Source organism: the organism of the source record quoted next, unplaced genomic scaffold (genome assembly GCF_019419815.1).
Source record: "Pyrus x bretschneideri cultivar Hongxiangsu unplaced genomic scaffold, Pyrus_bretschneideri_v1 Contig12, whole genome shotgun sequence".
Taxonomy (NCBI): domain Eukaryota; kingdom Viridiplantae; phylum Streptophyta; class Magnoliopsida; order Rosales; family Rosaceae; genus Pyrus; species Pyrus x bretschneideri.
The window spans coordinates 6,708,378-6,726,640 of NW_025999413.1; the positions used below are offsets into that span (position 1 = coordinate 6,708,378).

At 35.8% G+C, this 18,263-nt stretch overlaps 4 protein-coding genes across 4 annotated transcripts; 2 read left to right on the forward strand and 2 right to left on the reverse strand.

Annotated features, from left to right (window-relative positions):
- Nucleotides 1-217: 217 nt before the first annotated feature.
- Nucleotides 218-1,553, forward strand: LOC103955037 (fruit protein pKIWI501). The gene is made up of 2 exons (XM_009366904.3): nt 218-395; nt 682-1,553. Exons 1-2 carry the CDS (start codon nt 381-383, stop codon nt 1,270-1,272), a joined length of 606 nt encoding a protein of 201 aa, XP_009365179.2. The 5' UTR covers nt 218-380; the 3' UTR covers nt 1,273-1,553.
- Nucleotides 1,554-2,884: 1,331 nt separating this feature from the next.
- LOC103955036 lies at nt 2,885-5,437 on the forward strand. The gene is made up of 5 exons (XM_009366903.3): nt 2,885-3,133; nt 4,157-4,238; nt 4,744-4,905; nt 5,016-5,134; nt 5,233-5,437. Exons 1-4 carry the CDS (start codon nt 2,945-2,947, stop codon nt 5,081-5,083), a joined length of 501 nt encoding a protein of 166 aa, XP_009365178.2. The 5' UTR covers nt 2,885-2,944; the 3' UTR covers nt 5,084-5,134; nt 5,233-5,437.
- A 1,683-nt stretch (nt 5,438-7,120) lies between these two features.
- On the reverse strand, nt 7,121-8,842 carry LOC103955038 (F-box protein At3g07870). Its single transcript, XM_009366906.3, has one exon. It carries the CDS (start codon nt 8,825-8,827, stop codon nt 7,394-7,396), a length of 1,434 nt encoding a protein of 477 aa, XP_009365181.2. The 5' UTR covers nt 8,828-8,842; the 3' UTR covers nt 7,121-7,393.
- Nucleotides 8,843-10,913: 2,071 nt separating this feature from the next.
- On the reverse strand, nt 10,914-12,056 carry LOC103955084. Its single transcript, XM_009366957.2, has one exon. It carries the CDS (start codon nt 11,715-11,717, stop codon nt 11,301-11,303), a length of 417 nt encoding a protein of 138 aa, XP_009365232.2. The 5' UTR covers nt 11,718-12,056; the 3' UTR covers nt 10,914-11,300.
- Between the last annotated feature and the right edge of the window lie 6,207 nt (nt 12,057-18,263).

Sequence of the window (18,263 nt, forward strand, 5' to 3'; positions counted from 1 at the left end):
TCAAAGTATCAAAATTCTACCAAAATAACCAATAAATTAATACTAAGATTAGGGTAAAATATGTGGTATAATATCAACTCATCAGTGTCTATCTATTATACAGATCTCGAGATTTAAACTAATCCAACAATAATAGATGATAAGCACCACCATCATTTGAGGGCGGTGAGAAATTTTTTTTTCTTCCCACCACTGGAGTCCTCTCGTGCATCAACCACGAGGCAGTGAGGTCTATGGACTCCTCTATATAAACCATCCCATTGATCATTTTTATTCATGCAACCATTAGTTTTAATTTGTTCTTAGCGCTCTCCTCTTCTAAGTTCGCCTTTCTCTCGATCTTCTTATTTGTTCAATTTGATCACTTTTCGATTCTCATTATGGCCACTGCTCAGGTGTTCACTCAACTTCGGTTCTAGACTGGTTCATTTTACATTGATTTGTGTGAAGTGATTTCCGAACATTTATTTTGTCTTTCAATATATCTTTATTTACTTGTATTATTTTGATCAAAGAGGAATTAGGGACAAAAATAAAGACTTCTGCAAAAATCATTCCCTTAATTTGTTCAATATGTAAAACACATTTGTGTTTGTGACGATCAGTTCAAGCTCTCTTACAATTTTAACTATTACAAAATATTAATCAAAGAGTTGTATCTGTATGTATATGATCATGCAGGTTGTATCAGCAAAGACAGCTCTTCCTGTAGAGGATACAACTCATCACGAGGAATCAGTTAAGGCTCAAGAGGCTATTATCACTGCTACTACAGAAGAAGTAGCACCAACTGAAGTTGCGGAGGAGCCAAAGGAAGTTGCAGAGACTGTTGTGGCTTCTGGGGAAGAAGTACCTAAGGCTGAGGCGGAGGCTTCAAAAGACGAGGAAAACCTAGTTGCAAAAGATGAGGAAGCCCAAGTCGAAGCTGAGACAAGGGAAGTGAAGGTAGAGGAGCCCAAGGAAGTTGTAGGAGTCAAAAAAGAAGAAGAACCAACTCTGGAGAAGAGTACTACAACTGAAGAGGAAACTACTACGCCTAATTATAAGGTAGCCCCTGAGCCAGAACCAGAACCAGTGCTTGTGTCGGAGGCCAAGGACAAGGAGAATACTGCTGAAATTCCTCCGGTGGCACCAGTTACACCGGAGGCACCGGTGGAAGAATCAGCAGTTGAAGCCCCTAAAGAGGAGGTAGTAGTTAAGGAAGAAGAGAAGGCAGCTGATGATGCTGAGGAGAAAGCTGGTACTGAAGCCCCGGTGGAGAAGACTGAGTGAAATTTTAAGTTGTATTATTAGTGGGTATATTGGGGTTTGCATACATGTGAAGAGATCAATTAAATGTCTTTCATTTAGTGTGGTTTAAGAAATTAAATAAGGAGTGACGTACAAAGAAGGTGAGGTGAGTGTGGATCATAGATAATGCTAGCTCTCCATATACATATGGTAGACATGATGATTTGTATCGTGGTGCATGTACGTACGGATGTTTGAATATTTGAGTAATAAGATCGACCATTGTAGTACTATATACATAGCTACTACTTGTTTCATGACAACTTGAGTTACGTGCATTTTCTACTTGATCAAGTTTTTCTTTCTGATTTTAAGTTTTCTTTTCCTTGATGACAAAGGTTTATCATGTGGTTGTTAGGAGTTTAAGGTATATTTGGAGATAAGAATGGGTGTATATGTAACATCTCACATCGTTCATGGGAGTGGATCTTGTAAGCCTTATATGTCTATTCACATCTCTACCTAGCACGAGGCCTTTTGAGAGCTCACTTGCTTCGGAGTTCATCGGAACTCCGAAGTTAAGCGAGTTCATGTGAGAGCAATCCCAGGATGGGTGATCTACTGGGAAGTTCTCGTGTGAGTTCCTAGAAACAAAACCGTGAGGGCGTGGTCGGGGCTCAAAGCGGACAATATTGTGCTATGGTGGAGTCGAGCTCAGGATGTGATGGGGGCCCGGGCCAGGATGTGACAATTTCGTATCAGAGCCAATCCCTGGCCAGAAGTGTGCCGACGAGGACGTCGGGCCCCTAAGGAGGGTGGATTGTAACATCCTACATCGTCCAAGGGAGTGGATTATGTAAGCCTTATATGTATATTCCCATCTCTACCTAGCACGAAGCCTTTTGGGAGCTCACTGATTTCAGAGTTCATCGAAACTTCGAAGTTAAACAAGTTCATGCGAGAGCAATCCCAGGATGGATGACCCATTGAGAAGTTCTCGTGTGAGTTCCCAGAAACAAAACCGGGAGGGCATGGTCGGGGCCCAAAGCGAACAATATCGTGTTACGGTGGAGTCGAGATCGGGATGTGGTGGGGGCCTGGGCCAGGATGTGACTTTGGATCCAAGTCTCTGGGATGTGACCTTGGATCCAAGTCTGGTGCCAGCTTATCGTATAGACCACAATAGGTGGTTCCGACTCGTAGGTGACCCGCGAATCATCGCACAGCCTTCACGTGATGGTAGTACTTGAGCGTACTTATTTACACCCAGCCTATTGTACAGACCACATTAGGTGGTTCTGACTCGTGTGCAGGCATAGGTTGATGAGCTATAGGTTCAACCGTATAAGTCACGTTAGATGACTCCTGCTGGCATATTATTTTACCTTGATTTTCACACCTGGCTTACATTTTTCAATATAAAACGCTTGATGGGCCTTAAAAGTTAAAAATGATATGAAAGTGTGAAGAAATCTCCGAACTTTATCTTGTGCGTGGAACTTTCACACAACATTTGTCTTTTATAATCTTTGGACGGGGATTGGGTCAATTGACAAATGACTTCCACCAAGGCTAACCTTGTGGACAGAAATGAACCCAAAATTGCGAATTATCCCCTTTATAATAATATAAAAATAATATTTAAATTTTTTTCATATTTTTGTTGTTCATCTGAAACCGATTCAATATTTTTTTTTTTTTTTTGGAAAACCAAATGGCCTCACTGCTCACGAAACCAACAGTGACAAGAGGAAGGGATGAAGTTTATGTTGCAGCAGTGCCTCTAAGAGCAACAAAAGGACCCGCCCAGCTGCTTACATCTGCTGCTTACTCTCTCAATCTCTGGAATTTGCAGCATTTCATGGTTATCATTAAACCCTCCCCACCACCACCTGATTGTCAGGTTCTCCTCCCTCCATTTCTCTATATAAGGTAGCTTAGCTAGTACACTAATTATTCTTTTGGATTTTCTTAGGCAATTTAATTTACTTGGTTGATTTTTGTTTACTATAATTAACATTAAAATCTATTTCCTAACCTGTGTCCCAACTAGTACATAATCTCAGTTTGCCAAAAAGTCAACTCTCATGCAATTTCATTACCAAACTGATGCTTTATTTTTTTTTATTTTTTGTCAAACGATAGAATTCATTAAGTCGAATATAAATGTTTATATCATGAGCAAGAATATTAAACAACTACACGGGAAATAACATGCCCAATCTATAGACTCTTCCATTCTTACTCACAAAAGAAGCCACAGATTGTGCTGCTCCATTACAACGTCGGGAAGCGTATGAGCACTCAACTAGCTCCAGTTGTTTCGTTAACTCCCACACATCAAGAAGGATACCTTCAATAGACAGAGCCCCTTCCTTCTTTGGCATGCCTATCAAACTTAAGACAATGACTGCACAATCACCCTTTTAAATGCCTCCTGATCCAGACACACCACCATCCGCAAACTGATATGCTTGATTCAAGAGTGCTTAAATCTTTGATATGAAATCACCTTGAAGCCCAATGGTGAATTGGTATAACAAAAACGAAAAGGGTAAATTGAGATTAAATGTTAAATGCTGCTTTTTTCTGTTTCAAATACCAAACTTTTTTATATTTAGATTTTAGTAGTAGTTGAGAAGATAAAGCATGCTACAAGAACAAAAACATGGTAAAAAATATAAATATGAAAAACGTTTTTTTCTTGAAATTAATTAAAGTAGTCTAACTCAAGTGAAAAGAAAAGTTAACTGCTATGGAAAAAATGTCTCCTAATTAGTACTTAATCTCCAACGCTAGTAAGGTGCAGTACAAAAGTTTTTGGGAAAATGTATATTAACATAGCCCTGGTATCCATATTTTGTTACCTTTTCAATACAAAAGTTTGAAAATTTGAACTCTAAATTCGTCTAGTCTCTTTTTTCAGGCCATAGTTTTCGATTTTCAACCTAAAGATCCTGAAAACATATATGCAGCCCTTGCAGTTCTATCCGGAAAAGCAATACCAGGTAAGCCTAACTAGCTGCATCATCTACTACATCTTTCATGTTGCTCAAGAAAGCATAGTTCATCGCTAATTGGCATATGCATTAGTAAGTTATTGAAAATAATTAAAATGCAAACATCAAGGTCGAAGAACACCTAAACTTAAAACTTGTGCACCTCAAACCGGGGCTTGGTCTTGTCTGTCCTGTCTGATATACCGCTTTGAAACACCGTTCCTTGGAATCCTTGATCTCATACCGCATAACTCTTTGACAGACTACGGCACCCTGTTAGTTGTTTTTGATCCTTTAGTTTCTACCTGTGAAACTTTGAACCTTAGTTAATTTGTATGGGTTGAATATATAATAGAGATACCATCGAATGTTGCTTATGAAATTAAAGAAGAAATTGTGACTGTACTGATATAATTATAACCCTGCAACATAATATTACAAATTTATCTTTGGGTTCCATTTAAGTTTGCTTTTATTTCTTGGTATTTTAGACTAGCATGCATTTTTCTTTTAGGAGTTGTTCTTATGAGGAAGTCGTCGAAACTGCCGAGAAGAAAATGCTGGTACGTTGGTTCTCCCAAAGGATCAGGTGCCATAGATATGGCACTTGAATTCAACAAACTGTGGGAAACTAAGCTGAGAGTTGGCCATCATGATTGTCGGAATTATACCAATGGTAACAATTTACATAGGATGTCAATATTCACTTAGGTATAATTTATTATCTTATTAGTAAAGATGTGCTTAGGAGGTTGATGTATTTATTTACTTTGAATTATTTTGAAGGCTTGGTCCAGTATCTGACCGATGAAGAACATATCTTGGAGCGTTTAGAAGGAAAACGGAGATATTGAATGGGTGATGCGCGCATTATGGTGGCTAGCAAGGCCCAAACTCACTTCCAAGTAAGTTTGATTTTCACTGATGTTTGCAAGGCTATAAACGTGACAATATATCGTAGCCTAGAAAACTTATCTAAGTGATTTACTATTTCATTCTGCAGTTCGGGACTCTATTGATGTTGCGTAATCCCAAGAAGGAAATCATTCACTACTTATCTATCAAAAGTTTTGGCCGTTTTCAAGTGCAACTTTGCTCCCATATGCTTCCATATCGTCACCTCTTACACACTCTTTTTTGGAATTATTATTACACTGGTGAAGCCTGAATATGGTCACCAAGGAATAAAAAGAATTGTTATTTGGTCATGCTTCAAGTCCTCACTTTCACTAATCACTATACACAAAAACAACTGACAACAACATAAAAGGTACTCTTGTCACCAGTTTATCATGTGGTAAATTTTTAATAGACGAATGGTGTACGTTTTGAACCCATAACAAACATATGTTCCACGAATAACGCTACCATAACTATGTCATGGTTTCTAGAGAGGATCTCTCCAATAGTATAGTCACGAGGTTTGATTGAAGAGGACAAAATTAAGAAAATTTTGTTCCTTACTATAAATAAGGTTGCAAGTAGATCTTCACATGCATGATAGTATTGCCTATCACACACGCACACACATATTTGTTTATACTTTTCTATATGTTTTATACGATTTTAAAACCTACATCATCACACATGCACTTTTGCTAGTGACCTACGAGTAGATAGAGTAAAACCCTAAAACAGAAAACGAACATGAGCACAACGAAAGCGGAATCTTAATCAAGATCCAAAAACAAGAACATACAATTTTCACGAACTTAAATAAGACAGATCAACAAACTCTAGAAAACTGATATCAAATAAGAGTGGATTAAACCCTGAATGAACGAACATAATACTAAACTACAAATAATATTTTATTAATCGAAACAAAACAGAACATTATAAATTTGCCAAAGCGACTAGATAACTAGTAAGACTTTTTTTGTGACTAACTTGCTTCTAACAACAGTACAAACATCTATTTATACGAGAAAACGATAGCAAACCCAAACTTGACGAGCAAGACAAATAAATTTAACGAGCAAGGAATCCTAATCCCTGGCTTACAAGAAGAACAATAAAACTAACAATAATATTAAAACTAATTTTCCAACATAAAGCTCTAACTCTAAACTCTAGTTTCCAAACATCAATCTTAGGTAAACTATTAGGTGTCCAGATTTCAGCAAAGAAAAGGCAAATCAGGTTGCATTGAAAGTAAATTATTACTCGTGATCTTTACCTCGAGTGTGTTCTGAATCTCCTCAAGTTTACACCTCATAGCAAGAGCTTGTAGTAACGGTTAGTATTAGATTACTCGTGATCTTTACCTTGATTTGCTTTCTTCTTTGCTGTTATTTCGACACCTGATAATAACTTGAGGCTGATGTCTGGAAACTAGAGACAGTAGTTAGTAGTTAGAGCTTTATGAAGTAGGGCTTTAAGTTTCATTACTAAAGAATAAAATGATCAGTAACCATATTCTTTCGTTGTGATTTTAGTTGCTACGGGATGCATTTTGTTTGGGTAGAAAATTCGTTTAGTATCGCAGTTTGCTTGAGACATTTGGGAATATACTGCAGCCGTGACAAACCACAGGCCCAGATGCATTCTGAATTCACACATGATCATTTGAAACAAGTTAAGATGCAGGGATTCAAATGTCTTCCGTACGAAATTGAGTTCAACTCAAGGATGTAAAGACTGATGCTCGAATAATTGAATTGTAGTTCTGTAATCGTCGCACAGAATAGCTTCAGACTAGTTAAGCTAATTTCTATGATGCATATGTAAATGTTATGTAAGTTAACCATATAATTATCAGAGTAAATGAAGAATTTCATGTTGGTTTCATTACATTTGTTTAGGATACAATTCTACAAACAATACAGAAACAAAGACATCTCAACACCCCGCCCCCCACGTTATGTAAGTTAACCAGATAATGATCAGAGTAAATGAAGAGTTGGTTTTATTACATTTGTTTAGGACACAATTCTACAAACAATACAGAAACAAAGACATCTCAACCCCACGTTATGTAAGTTAACCATATAATGATCAGAGTAAATGAAGAATTTCATGTTGGTTTCATTACATTTGTTTAGGACACAATTCTACAAACAATACAGAAACAAAGACATCTCAACCACACCACCCCCCCCCCCCCCCCCAACAATTCCATCAAAGAACCTGCGCAAGAGCCACTGTCTTCTCATTGCCTGCCATCACATATTAACAAGAGTATGTATCGGATTGAGAGTGCCCTCGTGAACAACAGTTTGAAACCACTTAGGCATCCCCTGAAACAAAAGATCCTTAAACTTTCGACTACTTGGTTCATAAACAACTAGAGCTCTGCTTTTGTACTCCAACAAGATCTGGCCACTCCCCAAAACACACAAAACCCTAACATGTCTTCCTCTTTTAACAATCTTTGAAATCTTCCATGATCTATCAACATCTTGTTTCAATGTCTTTGGCACATAACTTCCAATGGTCAACTCTTTAACCCATGATTCCTTCACACCGTACTCCGCCATAACCCACATCTCCAATTTCCCATAACTGCAGTAAAAAAATGCAGCAAGACAACCTCTCACAACCAGCACATGATAATTCCACCTGCTCAATCCGTCACCTTCCAGTTTCGGTACCTCCCTGAACTGCTCGTCTCCCAAGTCAAAAGAAATGAGCTTTCGACCCGGGTGGTAACCCTTTCTCCAAGTAACCCAATGAAGCCTTCCATTGACCAAGACCTGAGCTGGCCAGTGATGAAGGTAGTGAGATGTTCTTCCTAAACTTCTCCAATCAGAAGTCCCAAGAGTGAAAACTTGAACTTCTGATTGTGGCCGATACACACGAAACCGGCTCCATGATTCCCGTCTACTATAGTACACTATCTTAACTACCTTGTACTCCTTAGTAATCGGATGAAACCCGAATCCGTAAATCACTTCTTGATTAGGAAATCGAACTGATTTAGGCAGCTCTCTATGATCCCTAGTGAACGGATTATATATGCATATTGCATCATTGTACAACGAATCAGATAAGCACAGCAGACCATCACATGATCCTACCACATCAAACTCAGGCATCGAACCACAGAAAGGAGGGTGAATTTTTTTCACTAGCATTGTCTCCTTTTCACCATGGTGAAAAGGGTAATCTACAAAGTAAATATGGTTTCTGATGGGGTAATCACAGTGAAAAATCAGGCACAGATTGTTGAGATCAGCTGTGTTGGAGTTATGCAAAGCATCGAAAATTCGAAGATGTTGGTCTTGTGCTAAATTTTTCCATGCTCTGCATACATACCTGAATTTTACCAGAGATGAAAAGGGCAGCCTTGATGTTACCTCAGTGATGATTTCATGTGGTAAATTTTCCAAGCCAATTACTGATTGATCTTCTCTTTGGTGGCTCCTCCTCCTTTTGCTCTGCTGCAATCCAGAGTCTGAGTCCATGACCAAAGGATGAAGTATTTGTTCCAAGAGAGATGATTTTCTTTCGGATGAATTTTCATGGCATGAAATACAAGGATTTGGTGACACGGAAACCACAAGGGAATAGCGGTGTGTGGGATCCACAGTTGAATAATGCACTTGGAGGAAAGTTGGGTTCTTAGCCTCACCGTTGGCTTTGAAATGTGAGGCCATGATTTGTTGGAGAAAATTCAAACTTGAAGAGTCTCTAGTTTGTGTTGATGTTGATCGAGGAACAAGAAAGTCTTCGTATAACAACCAATTGGACATTGTTGAGTGTTTGTCACTACTTTGGAGGCTATTGGTGTAGTTTTGTTTTTGGTACCGTCTGAAGGTAGAACACGAGAGATTTTTCAGTGTAATACAAGTACATAAACTATATGTCATTGTATTATACAATTAGAAGAACACTTAAAAAAAGAATTCTCTCAACTTGTATAATAGCTTACAGAGTGCCGCACTATATTCATGGCATGTTGAAACATCCATCACAAAACACCTCAGTTGGTGTAGCTTTTTTGAAAATACATAAAAGCACCTTTTACTTTCACTATATTAAAACACACATTTGAAAATTGTATTTGGCCTTTCGAGTTTAGTTTTATCTAGTGGGGGTGGTTTGGCTTTTAAGTCCACTTTTTAAGAAGAAATGGCCATTAAGATGCTCACAAGTTGAATTTATTGCAAATTTCTCTCACAAAAGAAAAAGGGAAGTTTAAATTTTGTCCCTCCACTCCTTTTTTTCATCTTTTGCTCTCATATCTCTATTCATTCACTCAATTATCTTTTAGTTTATTCAATTTAATAGTCATAAAAACAGATTCGTGTAGAAAGTGAAAATAGTGATGCAAAAATTGCTTCTCTTAGTTTTTGTCCTAAATACAATAATTCGAGCCCAAACCACTTTTGCGACCCCTCAGCAGTCCAATCATTAAGGGCCAATCCAAACAGCCCAAGATACAGTTAAAACCAAAAAAGTAACAAAAGAATCCACTTAAGCATTTTTATGACTTTTTCCCAACACCAATTGAATTTACTATCAACATAAAATCTAACGTAGGAACTGCTTTTATAATAACTAAAACAGCTTTCATAGATTGTTTGGAGCCAAATTTCTTAGAAGAAATACCTCAACAGGTTTTTGTTCACTGTAATTCACACGCTTGTCGAATCACTAGCTCTACATCTTATGCGTGAGTGAAGGGCAACTAACATAGCATGCAAGTGGGTTAAATGCACTCCCCTCGTAAGTGGCCTCCTATCACAGTGGTGAAGAGAAGTGTTGTTCTTGCATCACGACATGAGTTTGAATTCTGTCGTCTCTCTAATCTAACATTCATTCTAATAAATCTATCGTTTGACACAAAAAAAAAAAAAAAAAAAAAAAACCACCTCCCCTCTATGCTTCACACTGAGTGTGGGGCGTGATGACTTTAGTAGGCCGCTAACAAAGAACTTGATAACGAATCTCCGTCCTTGGGCTTGTTTCATATCCCTATATGCACAACTTGAGATGGGTACGTGTGTCTAAATCGAATTTTATTCTCTCACAAGTGTTTATGATCATGTTTGACAAAAAAAGTTAAAAATATTTACGAAAAAACCACTTGAAATGCTTTCTAGAAACAGCATCATATGTGTACTTCTTCCCAAAAAAACCCTTGCATTTTTAATATAAATTTTAATGTGCTTTTAATAGTAGTTCCAAAAATAAGTAGTTTCAAACAGATGTCCCAATTGCAAGTAAGTTCTCTTTAGTCTTCAATGTCCCGATTGCATGTAAGTTTGCAGGGGAAATATATTGTTGATTAGGATGAATTATTGGATCACTAATACAAGTTAGAGGTAGAACCAACCAAACCCCTTGGTGGGGGTGGGTGCAACAGCTTACCAGCTCCAGCTGAGACATTGGCCACCACATTTTTTTGGGTTAAAACTTAAATTAATGAAAAAAAAACTTAAAAATTTTAAATTTTAATGATAATAACAATATAAAAGGTAAAATTAATAGTAACATGTTTGATTTTTTAGTATAAAAATATAATTTTTCATTAAAATGACCAGTACCGTTGACTTTTCGTTAAAACTCCCTTAATTCATTCCTTTTTATGAAATTAAACACAAACATTTTCATCAAATTAAACAAGCATTTTGTTAGTTCTCAAACCTTTCTCGCAAAAATCAAACGTAAATGATTTGAAGTTATTCAGAATTCAAAATCCCATCCTCTGAACAAATGTATGGAAATTAATACCTGAAATTAGAAAGTTAATTATGATTCAAGTTTACACAATAGTTGTACAGATAAATACAAATACAATGATGAATACAACAATCTGTAAGATACATGCTGGCATCTACAAGAACCTCAGAAGAAAATCAACAAAAACAAAACCCAACAACCCAATTGTCCTCAAATCAAAGAACACAATTAGCCTCAAAGCCGAGCCAAATAATTTGTAAACCGAGGGCGAAAACGATAATAAATCAATCAGAAATGTGCAGCAAGTAATGAATTTGACATATCTTCCACAATGTATTAGCTAAAATTATCTGCTAAAGCTGCAATCTTTGGGAGCTCCATCAATACAGCTTCCGAACAACCAACTAAAGCGATGAATCGAATTGGACTGGAATCCGAAAACTCTCAGAAAAGGCCGAACATGACGGAGAAGCCGAGGACGATGAGCCAAACCATGTGAACCAAAAGCAGAGCTTGAGCAGAGTGGGGGGCGGAGCCGCCGCTACCCACCTCACAAAACCCTAATTTCTCCACCTTGACACCAGCGCATTGGGCATCTTGGCACCCACACCAGTACGTCACGCCGTCCACGCCGCAGACCGGGTCGGGACGGAAGCAATTGACGGGGCACAAGGGGGCTGACCGGGTCGATCGGCCGCAGGCGTCCGCGGGCTCGGATTCAGAGGGCAATCTGATGATGGTGGGTTCGGATACGGATTCTGGTTCTGATCGGACGGCGGGGAAGGAGCAGAGGACGATGAAGAAGGCGAAGAGAAATAGGGAAAAAATCGAAATTAGGGATTTGGGGAATTGGGTATCCATAATTGGAGGTAAATATTTGATCTTTGAGAAAAGAAAAGCAAAACCTTAGAAATGCAGCCCTCTCCGAGAGCCCTGAACCTCCCCCAAATTCAAAGAAAGAAAGGTCCAAGCTGTTTCCCCAAATTCAAGCAATCCTCGATCTTTTTCCCCAAATCGAAAGAGGGTATCTTGGGGCTTTTCTTCGAATTCGACTTCACGTTTGGAATCGAATGTCAAATCGCCTTACAGTTTTTTTTTTTTTTTTTTTTTTTGGGGTGGTTCGAATGGAATTGGAGAAAAATGTGAGAAACTGATGAAACCCTAATTTTGTGGTTGAAGAAAGAAAGAAATGGAAGGAAAAGAGATTATTACCGAAAAAAAAAGCAGAAGGAGACAAGACACTTGGTTGACGCGGTAATTATTCTCTAGAAGTATCGGAAAAGTAGTTTGGAATTCGGACGGTGACCGTTGGAAACCTAGATGGCAACCTGTCAGCCGTTGATCTTGCCAGCCGTTGATTTGTTATTGTTCACCTACTTTGCTCTATGTGTTTTAGTTCAAACAAATTTTTTAATTTTTTTTTAATTAAGACACATATGTTTAATTGAGAACTAGGTTTTGGCACCTTTTGATGGGAGGAAATCCTCTTTCCTCCTATTTACTCCCCACGCGTTTCTTTTTATTTGTTGTATGGTGCATATAAAAGTTGTTGAACAAATTGATAAGAACGACAACACAATCTAAGAATTTTTCCTTACTTCATTGATAGCTCTAAGACTTTCAAAATAGTTGTCAAGTTTTGTTACGACCTCTAGATCGACTTAAGGAGCCACTCATGGCTGGTGTGTTAGAAGGAAGGCGATAAGTGGTGGTGTGAACATGAATGGAAAAGTTAGGGAAAGATTGTTGGACAAAAGCGATAAAAATAAAATGAAGCTCATTAAATATGTGGCACAACTTCAAACCATCAAATTTTCATTGAATGGTCTAGATTAAAAAAAAGAGGGGATGAGAGAAGAGAGAATTCAAGTCCCTTTTGATGATGAGACCAAAAAATCAAAAGTAAAAAGCAGGGCTTAACTTACTTTCCTACTTTTTCATATAGATAACATCGTATTTATTCAATAAATTGGAAAATAATTTGTTGCATAACAAACTATATACTTGGATACTTTTTTTCTTAACTTATACGGATTTTGTTTTCAATCTAATCATCATCCTAATCAATATTGGATATTCTTACCTTCTTTTTTTGCTGAGTTGGATTTTCTAAGCAGATCACGATCCTATCTAGCATTTTTCTATTTTCGTGATTTAAATGTTATGAATATCTCATATATTGTTTGTTTGTTTGTTAGCAATTAAACAACTTGATGTCCACAGATTATTCACACCATCACATAACATTATTAGTCCACGTATTAATAATGTTAATAGTCTCATTCATAACATTTGTTGCGGTACGGTCGTTTGTCCAAAAATAGATAAGAAAGGATATAACTAGTTTTAACTTTATATATCCTAATTAGACTTGGTATTAAGAGTCCACTTTTGATTATGAGACCACTCCAGCCATACCTAGCACAAAATTGAGAAAAGAAAAAAGAAAAATGAACCCTTGCCCAATAAAAATAAAAAAATGTTTATGACTTGCATTTTAATTTGTATAACTTGGTCAAATGGTTTAATTAGGTGATACCTACTTTCCCTAATAGGATTGGAAAAAGAAAAGTCCCCTCAAGTTGTATATATAGCACAGTATCCATTGACCAAATGCATATAATTTGATAAATTCAAGAGAGAATGAATATGTGCAGCCTTAACACCCCCTACCATAATAACCCTAATCCTCTTACTAACACTAAGCCTAGTACTAGTCGTTTTAGTGAGTTTAGTGCCGTTGAGATTGAGGTCTCTGAAATCCTGCTTCGTATGACCAAACTCATCTCTGCATCCAATCAGAAGATGGTGCGGGACCTTCGTCATCATCAGACGGCTAAGGTTGGTGTCAAAAAGCTTGATCGGGTAGATTTGGACAATGTACCTGATCTCAACATGCCTGTTTCTCTAGAGGAGGATTAATCAGCTGCCGTTGATCACTACACAAAAATCTCGTGCTATGTCAATTTGGGGTTTTGAGTAGATGATGATGGGCCAATGTCCTTTATGTATGACAAATAATTATTGGATGAATAAAATTATTTTATGTGTGTTTAATGTACCTACTCTACCCTTTTGATCATATTCCACTTGTGTATGTGAATGTTTGATGAATACTGCACACAGTCTATCCATCACAACCCTGATTCAAATTGATTTAGAAGAAATTTAGATATTGCAACAAAATAAAATGCAAAAAGTTTGTAATGTGGGACTCTAGTTTCATGGTACGTGTATTGGATCTGACTTGAAAGGTTAAATATGCAAGAGCTCTGCTGCATTGCGTTAAGTATGGACTAAGTGATGCAACCCGGCTCAGACCATGACGATTAAACTAGTTCTTTTATCGAAACATTGAGTTTATCTATTAATTTAATCATGTTTAGATTGCGTAATTTTTTGAAGGATAAATATTGATGGTCGTTAAAGGAGAACCTAAACAATAAGTTCAGGTCATGAAACCAGATTTTGAGGTAAACCAAAAGAAGTGGTTTTGTGCCATATATATAAGGAATTAACCTAGCTACAATAGCAAAGTAATCCCTAATACATGATTATATATTACAAGTTTGTGCGAAGCTGGTTATATTGAGTCATGTTTCAGTATACTATAGTGTCACAAAACTGCGTTAATCATGTATGGTTGATTTTTTAATCTCTAAATGGTATGTCCAACGTCAACGCATTTGTTAAAAACAAACGAATTGACCAATACCATATGCATTATAATGGCTAACAAATACAAACAAACAAGGAGTGATCTTTAAGTAGCTTTAAGAAGTCAGTATAATTTTTTTGCCCAGATTGTTTCAATTTTTTAATTTGCAGATGCTATCACTACAACTCTCATAAACATAGTTGCTTAGTGTGCATGAAAGGTGAGCAATTGAGTATTATACCTACCGACCTAAATAGTGAATACAAAAACAAATTATATTTTTGTGAACAAAAACAAATTATGTTTTGTGTCCATGATCGAAAGATTTTCTTCCTCTAAGGTTGACCATCAAAGTGGAAGTATGAGTATGGACTTCATCTAGACCTAATTAGAGTATCCCCAGTGAAGGGCTCTATATGAGGTTAGAAAAGTGGTGGATGTAGCCAAATTTAGAGCTCTGAGGAATCTTTGGGGCCCTAAAAAAGAATCTCTCCCAATAAAGGGTTATATATCTTTCGAGCTCTATATGGCGCTATATATTTTATTATGTAGTAATTTGATTACGCAGTAAATTTATTATTGTCTTACCTTCTCTAAACTTGATTATTGGACGTGTCATCACTTATGCACCGTTGTAGGTTCTCTTATTTCAATCTCATTCATTGATTTGTTTCTATGAAATCAGACAAGATAAGATTTCGTTTCATAACAATAATTGATTTTGATTATCTTATCTCAATCTCATATGTTGGTTTGTATCTATGAAATCAGACAAGATAAAATTTCATTTCATAACAACTATTGGTTTATTTCTCTGATTGGCACATTCTCCGAAATCAATCAAGATTTTCATTTCATAACAATCATTGGATTGGATTATCTTATCACAATTTAGTTATATTATTTGGTTATATTTTCGGTTTAGGTCTCTAAACTACCAATGTTAAATTTCATCTTTTTATTTATTTATTTATTTTTTATGAATTTTTCATTCTAGAAAATTAAACACGAAGCACAACATTTTTTTCTAATCAACAACACAAAAAATAGTCGTTGTTTGTATATGTTTTCTTAATCAAACAAACAGTTGAAAATAAACTCTTAAAATCCTAAACTGTTGAAAAATAAATCCTTAAAATCATGTTTTGGAATTAAAAATGGGGCTCACCCATTCCTAAACTAAAAAAACAAAAACAAAAACAAGAACCAAGACTGGGGCCTCAATTTGGTGTGGTCCCCCTACTTTTTGGGGCTAGATGTAGCATAACTTCTTGCTACCCGAGGATTGAAGTTGCTAGCCCTTGTGGTGGATGTAGTCCTATTTTCCGGCCCATTGGGGATGATATTTTTCATTAGAGCTACAAATGTGGTAGCCTCAAGAAGGATAAAGTCCCTATTGGGGATATCTCTATCTATTTGCAGGCCATGATAGGGTTAGCAGCCAGACCATACATTTGTGTAAGGCAATTTACATGAACTGGATGAACATTGACATTAATCGAGCCTTTGACACCTTGGAATTGGTCACTGATCAGTTGCAAATTCCATTATAGGAGCTGGCATTTTAAATTATAACTTTCACATAATTGGAGATCATAATATGATTCCGCACTAGTGATTCTAGTGTGTTTCTACAAAAACAATTAGAAATTAATTGAAAAAGACCTAATAAAGTCGTCTCCGTTTCTGTTTAAGTCCATATATCAAGTGTGATTGATACTTTTAAGGGCTTGTGAACATTAGTCCTTGAAAAAAATTGAAATTTAAAACAAATTTAGTGTTAGATTACATATTGATTTTAATTCTTTGAAGAGTACTTTTATTAAAATTCATATTATTATTTTTTTGTTATTTAATGTTTCCACATTAAAATTTTGATTTTATTAATATGCACATTTTAGTTCTTCCAATTATAAATAAATCTAAATGAGAAAACATTCAAAGAAATTAATGACACATAAGAAGAATATGTAAATATATAAGTGTACAAAAATAATTGTACTGAAATATATTATAATGAATTAGTATATCAAAATGTTTGTACTAAAATATGCTTATAATGAGTTAGTGTACCTAAATATTTGTACCGAAATATATTATAAGGAATTAGCGTAGACATAAAAAAAGAAAAATCATGAAATTACAAAAGAAAGAAGAAAAGACATGCAATATAAATGTTGGCATTTAAATAGAGCATTATCATACGATATTTAGTCAATGAAGCTGAAGTTTTGTAGCACCAATGGACTAAACTCAATTTTAGATCTTGTACAATCACTATGGGGTGGCCCAGTGGTTGGGGATAAATTTCAGGTATGTATATTCCATACAACACATCCTAATAAGTTCAATTTTTTTTGCGTTGGTGAATTGCACGATGTGGCCAAAAGAGGCTGAAATGCCTCTGTGAGTGTTCCTGGCCTCCATAAAGGTTGATTAACGTGGCGAAGCCACGAGCTAGTCTTTTTTTTTTTTTTAATATATATATATATATATATATATATATATATATAAAGATCTTGTACTAGGCACTAATATAAACTTCATTTTGTTTAAGAATTAAAACCTAATTTTGTATTAATTTTATTTTTATTACAAGGTTTTTTACATTTTAGTAATTTGTTCATAATTATAGAATTTTGTGAAACAAAACTAATTGAAGCATGCAGGTTCATGAACTTCCATCACTATGGACCTAATTAATCACTTTTCCAGTACTCAAGCACTAACTTGTTGATTATGTTTCTTTTCCTAAAAGAAGCAGCTAGCTAAAAAAATAAAAAGAATATGTGAACAAACCAGCCTGGTTTTGTTTCTTTCTTGAAGGTATAGCCCTAATAACTGTGGGTTGTATAAAAATAAGATTAAAAAAAAAAAAAAAAAAAAAAAAAAGCTGTGGGTAGTATAGCTAGTTAAAAGACAAGTAAATGGCAATCATGTCCAAGATCACAACGATTAAACTATCCATTATAGAAAAAGTAATGTTTTCTTGCTAAATTGTTGGACTATATCACCCCGTAATGTAGATAATATCGTTTATTAATAAAAAAAATTGTTGGACCACAACATATATAGTTTTGTTGTGACAAATTGTGAATTTAAATGCTTTAATTATAGTTAAGTCTTGAGTGATTTTGTCAAGGAATATGCTAGCTAGTACCCTTCTCACTTGAACTTTTTCTTTCTACCTTCTCGACAATCCTTTTAACCCTACAATGTTGCTTGATGATTGGAACTATCAACTTTCTAGGTTACCAACTGTGCAAATAATCAACTAAATCAGAGTTCATTTAATTGTTTAATTAACGTTCTTGAAATTCAGCATTTTAAGTAATTAAGAAACATAACTCGTATATCCAATAATTTTTAGATTATTACTAATCAATTTTTAGTTTATTTAATTTATTTGTAGAGATAATATTTGAAAAGTGATTTAAAATATAAATGCTTTGGATCATACAACACTACATATGATAAGAATATAAGCCACAAAGAAACATAAAGATCCGAATAAAAAGGCTGCTAAGATTTCTAAGTAATTATTTAGCAACAATACCAACTGATAGCTAGGTTACTATGCATGTTGATTACACCTGTAAGAGACTGACTTGTAGTGATAGCCAAGATATCAGAATTCATCACACAAAAAATTCCAGTATTTGATTCTCTCCTATGTAGTCCAAATCTGGGACCCGACTGATAGCTAGTAGACTTCCTTAATTATGCATCATCCGTCGTATGTGTGTTAT

Coding starts and splice junctions, on each gene's coding strand:
- LOC103955038 (XM_009366906.3), bottom strand. CDS start 8,827: ATGGCCTCACATTTCAAAGCCAACGGTGAGGCTAAGAACCCAACTTTC.
- LOC103955084 (XM_009366957.2), bottom strand. CDS start 11,717: ATGGATACCCAATTCCCCAAATCCCTAATTTCGATTTTTTCCCTATTT.
- LOC103955036 (XM_009366903.3), top strand. CDS start 2,945: ATGGCCTCACTGCTCACGAAACCAACAGTGACAAGAGGAAGGGATGAA. Junction 3,134..4,156: donor CACCACCACCTGATTGTCAG/GTTCTCCTCCCT, acceptor CTCTTTTTTCAG/GCCATAGTTTTCGATTTTCA. Junction 4,239..4,743: donor ATCCGGAAAAGCAATACCAG/GTAAGCCTAACT, acceptor TTTTTCTTTTAG/GAGTTGTTCTTATGAGGAAG.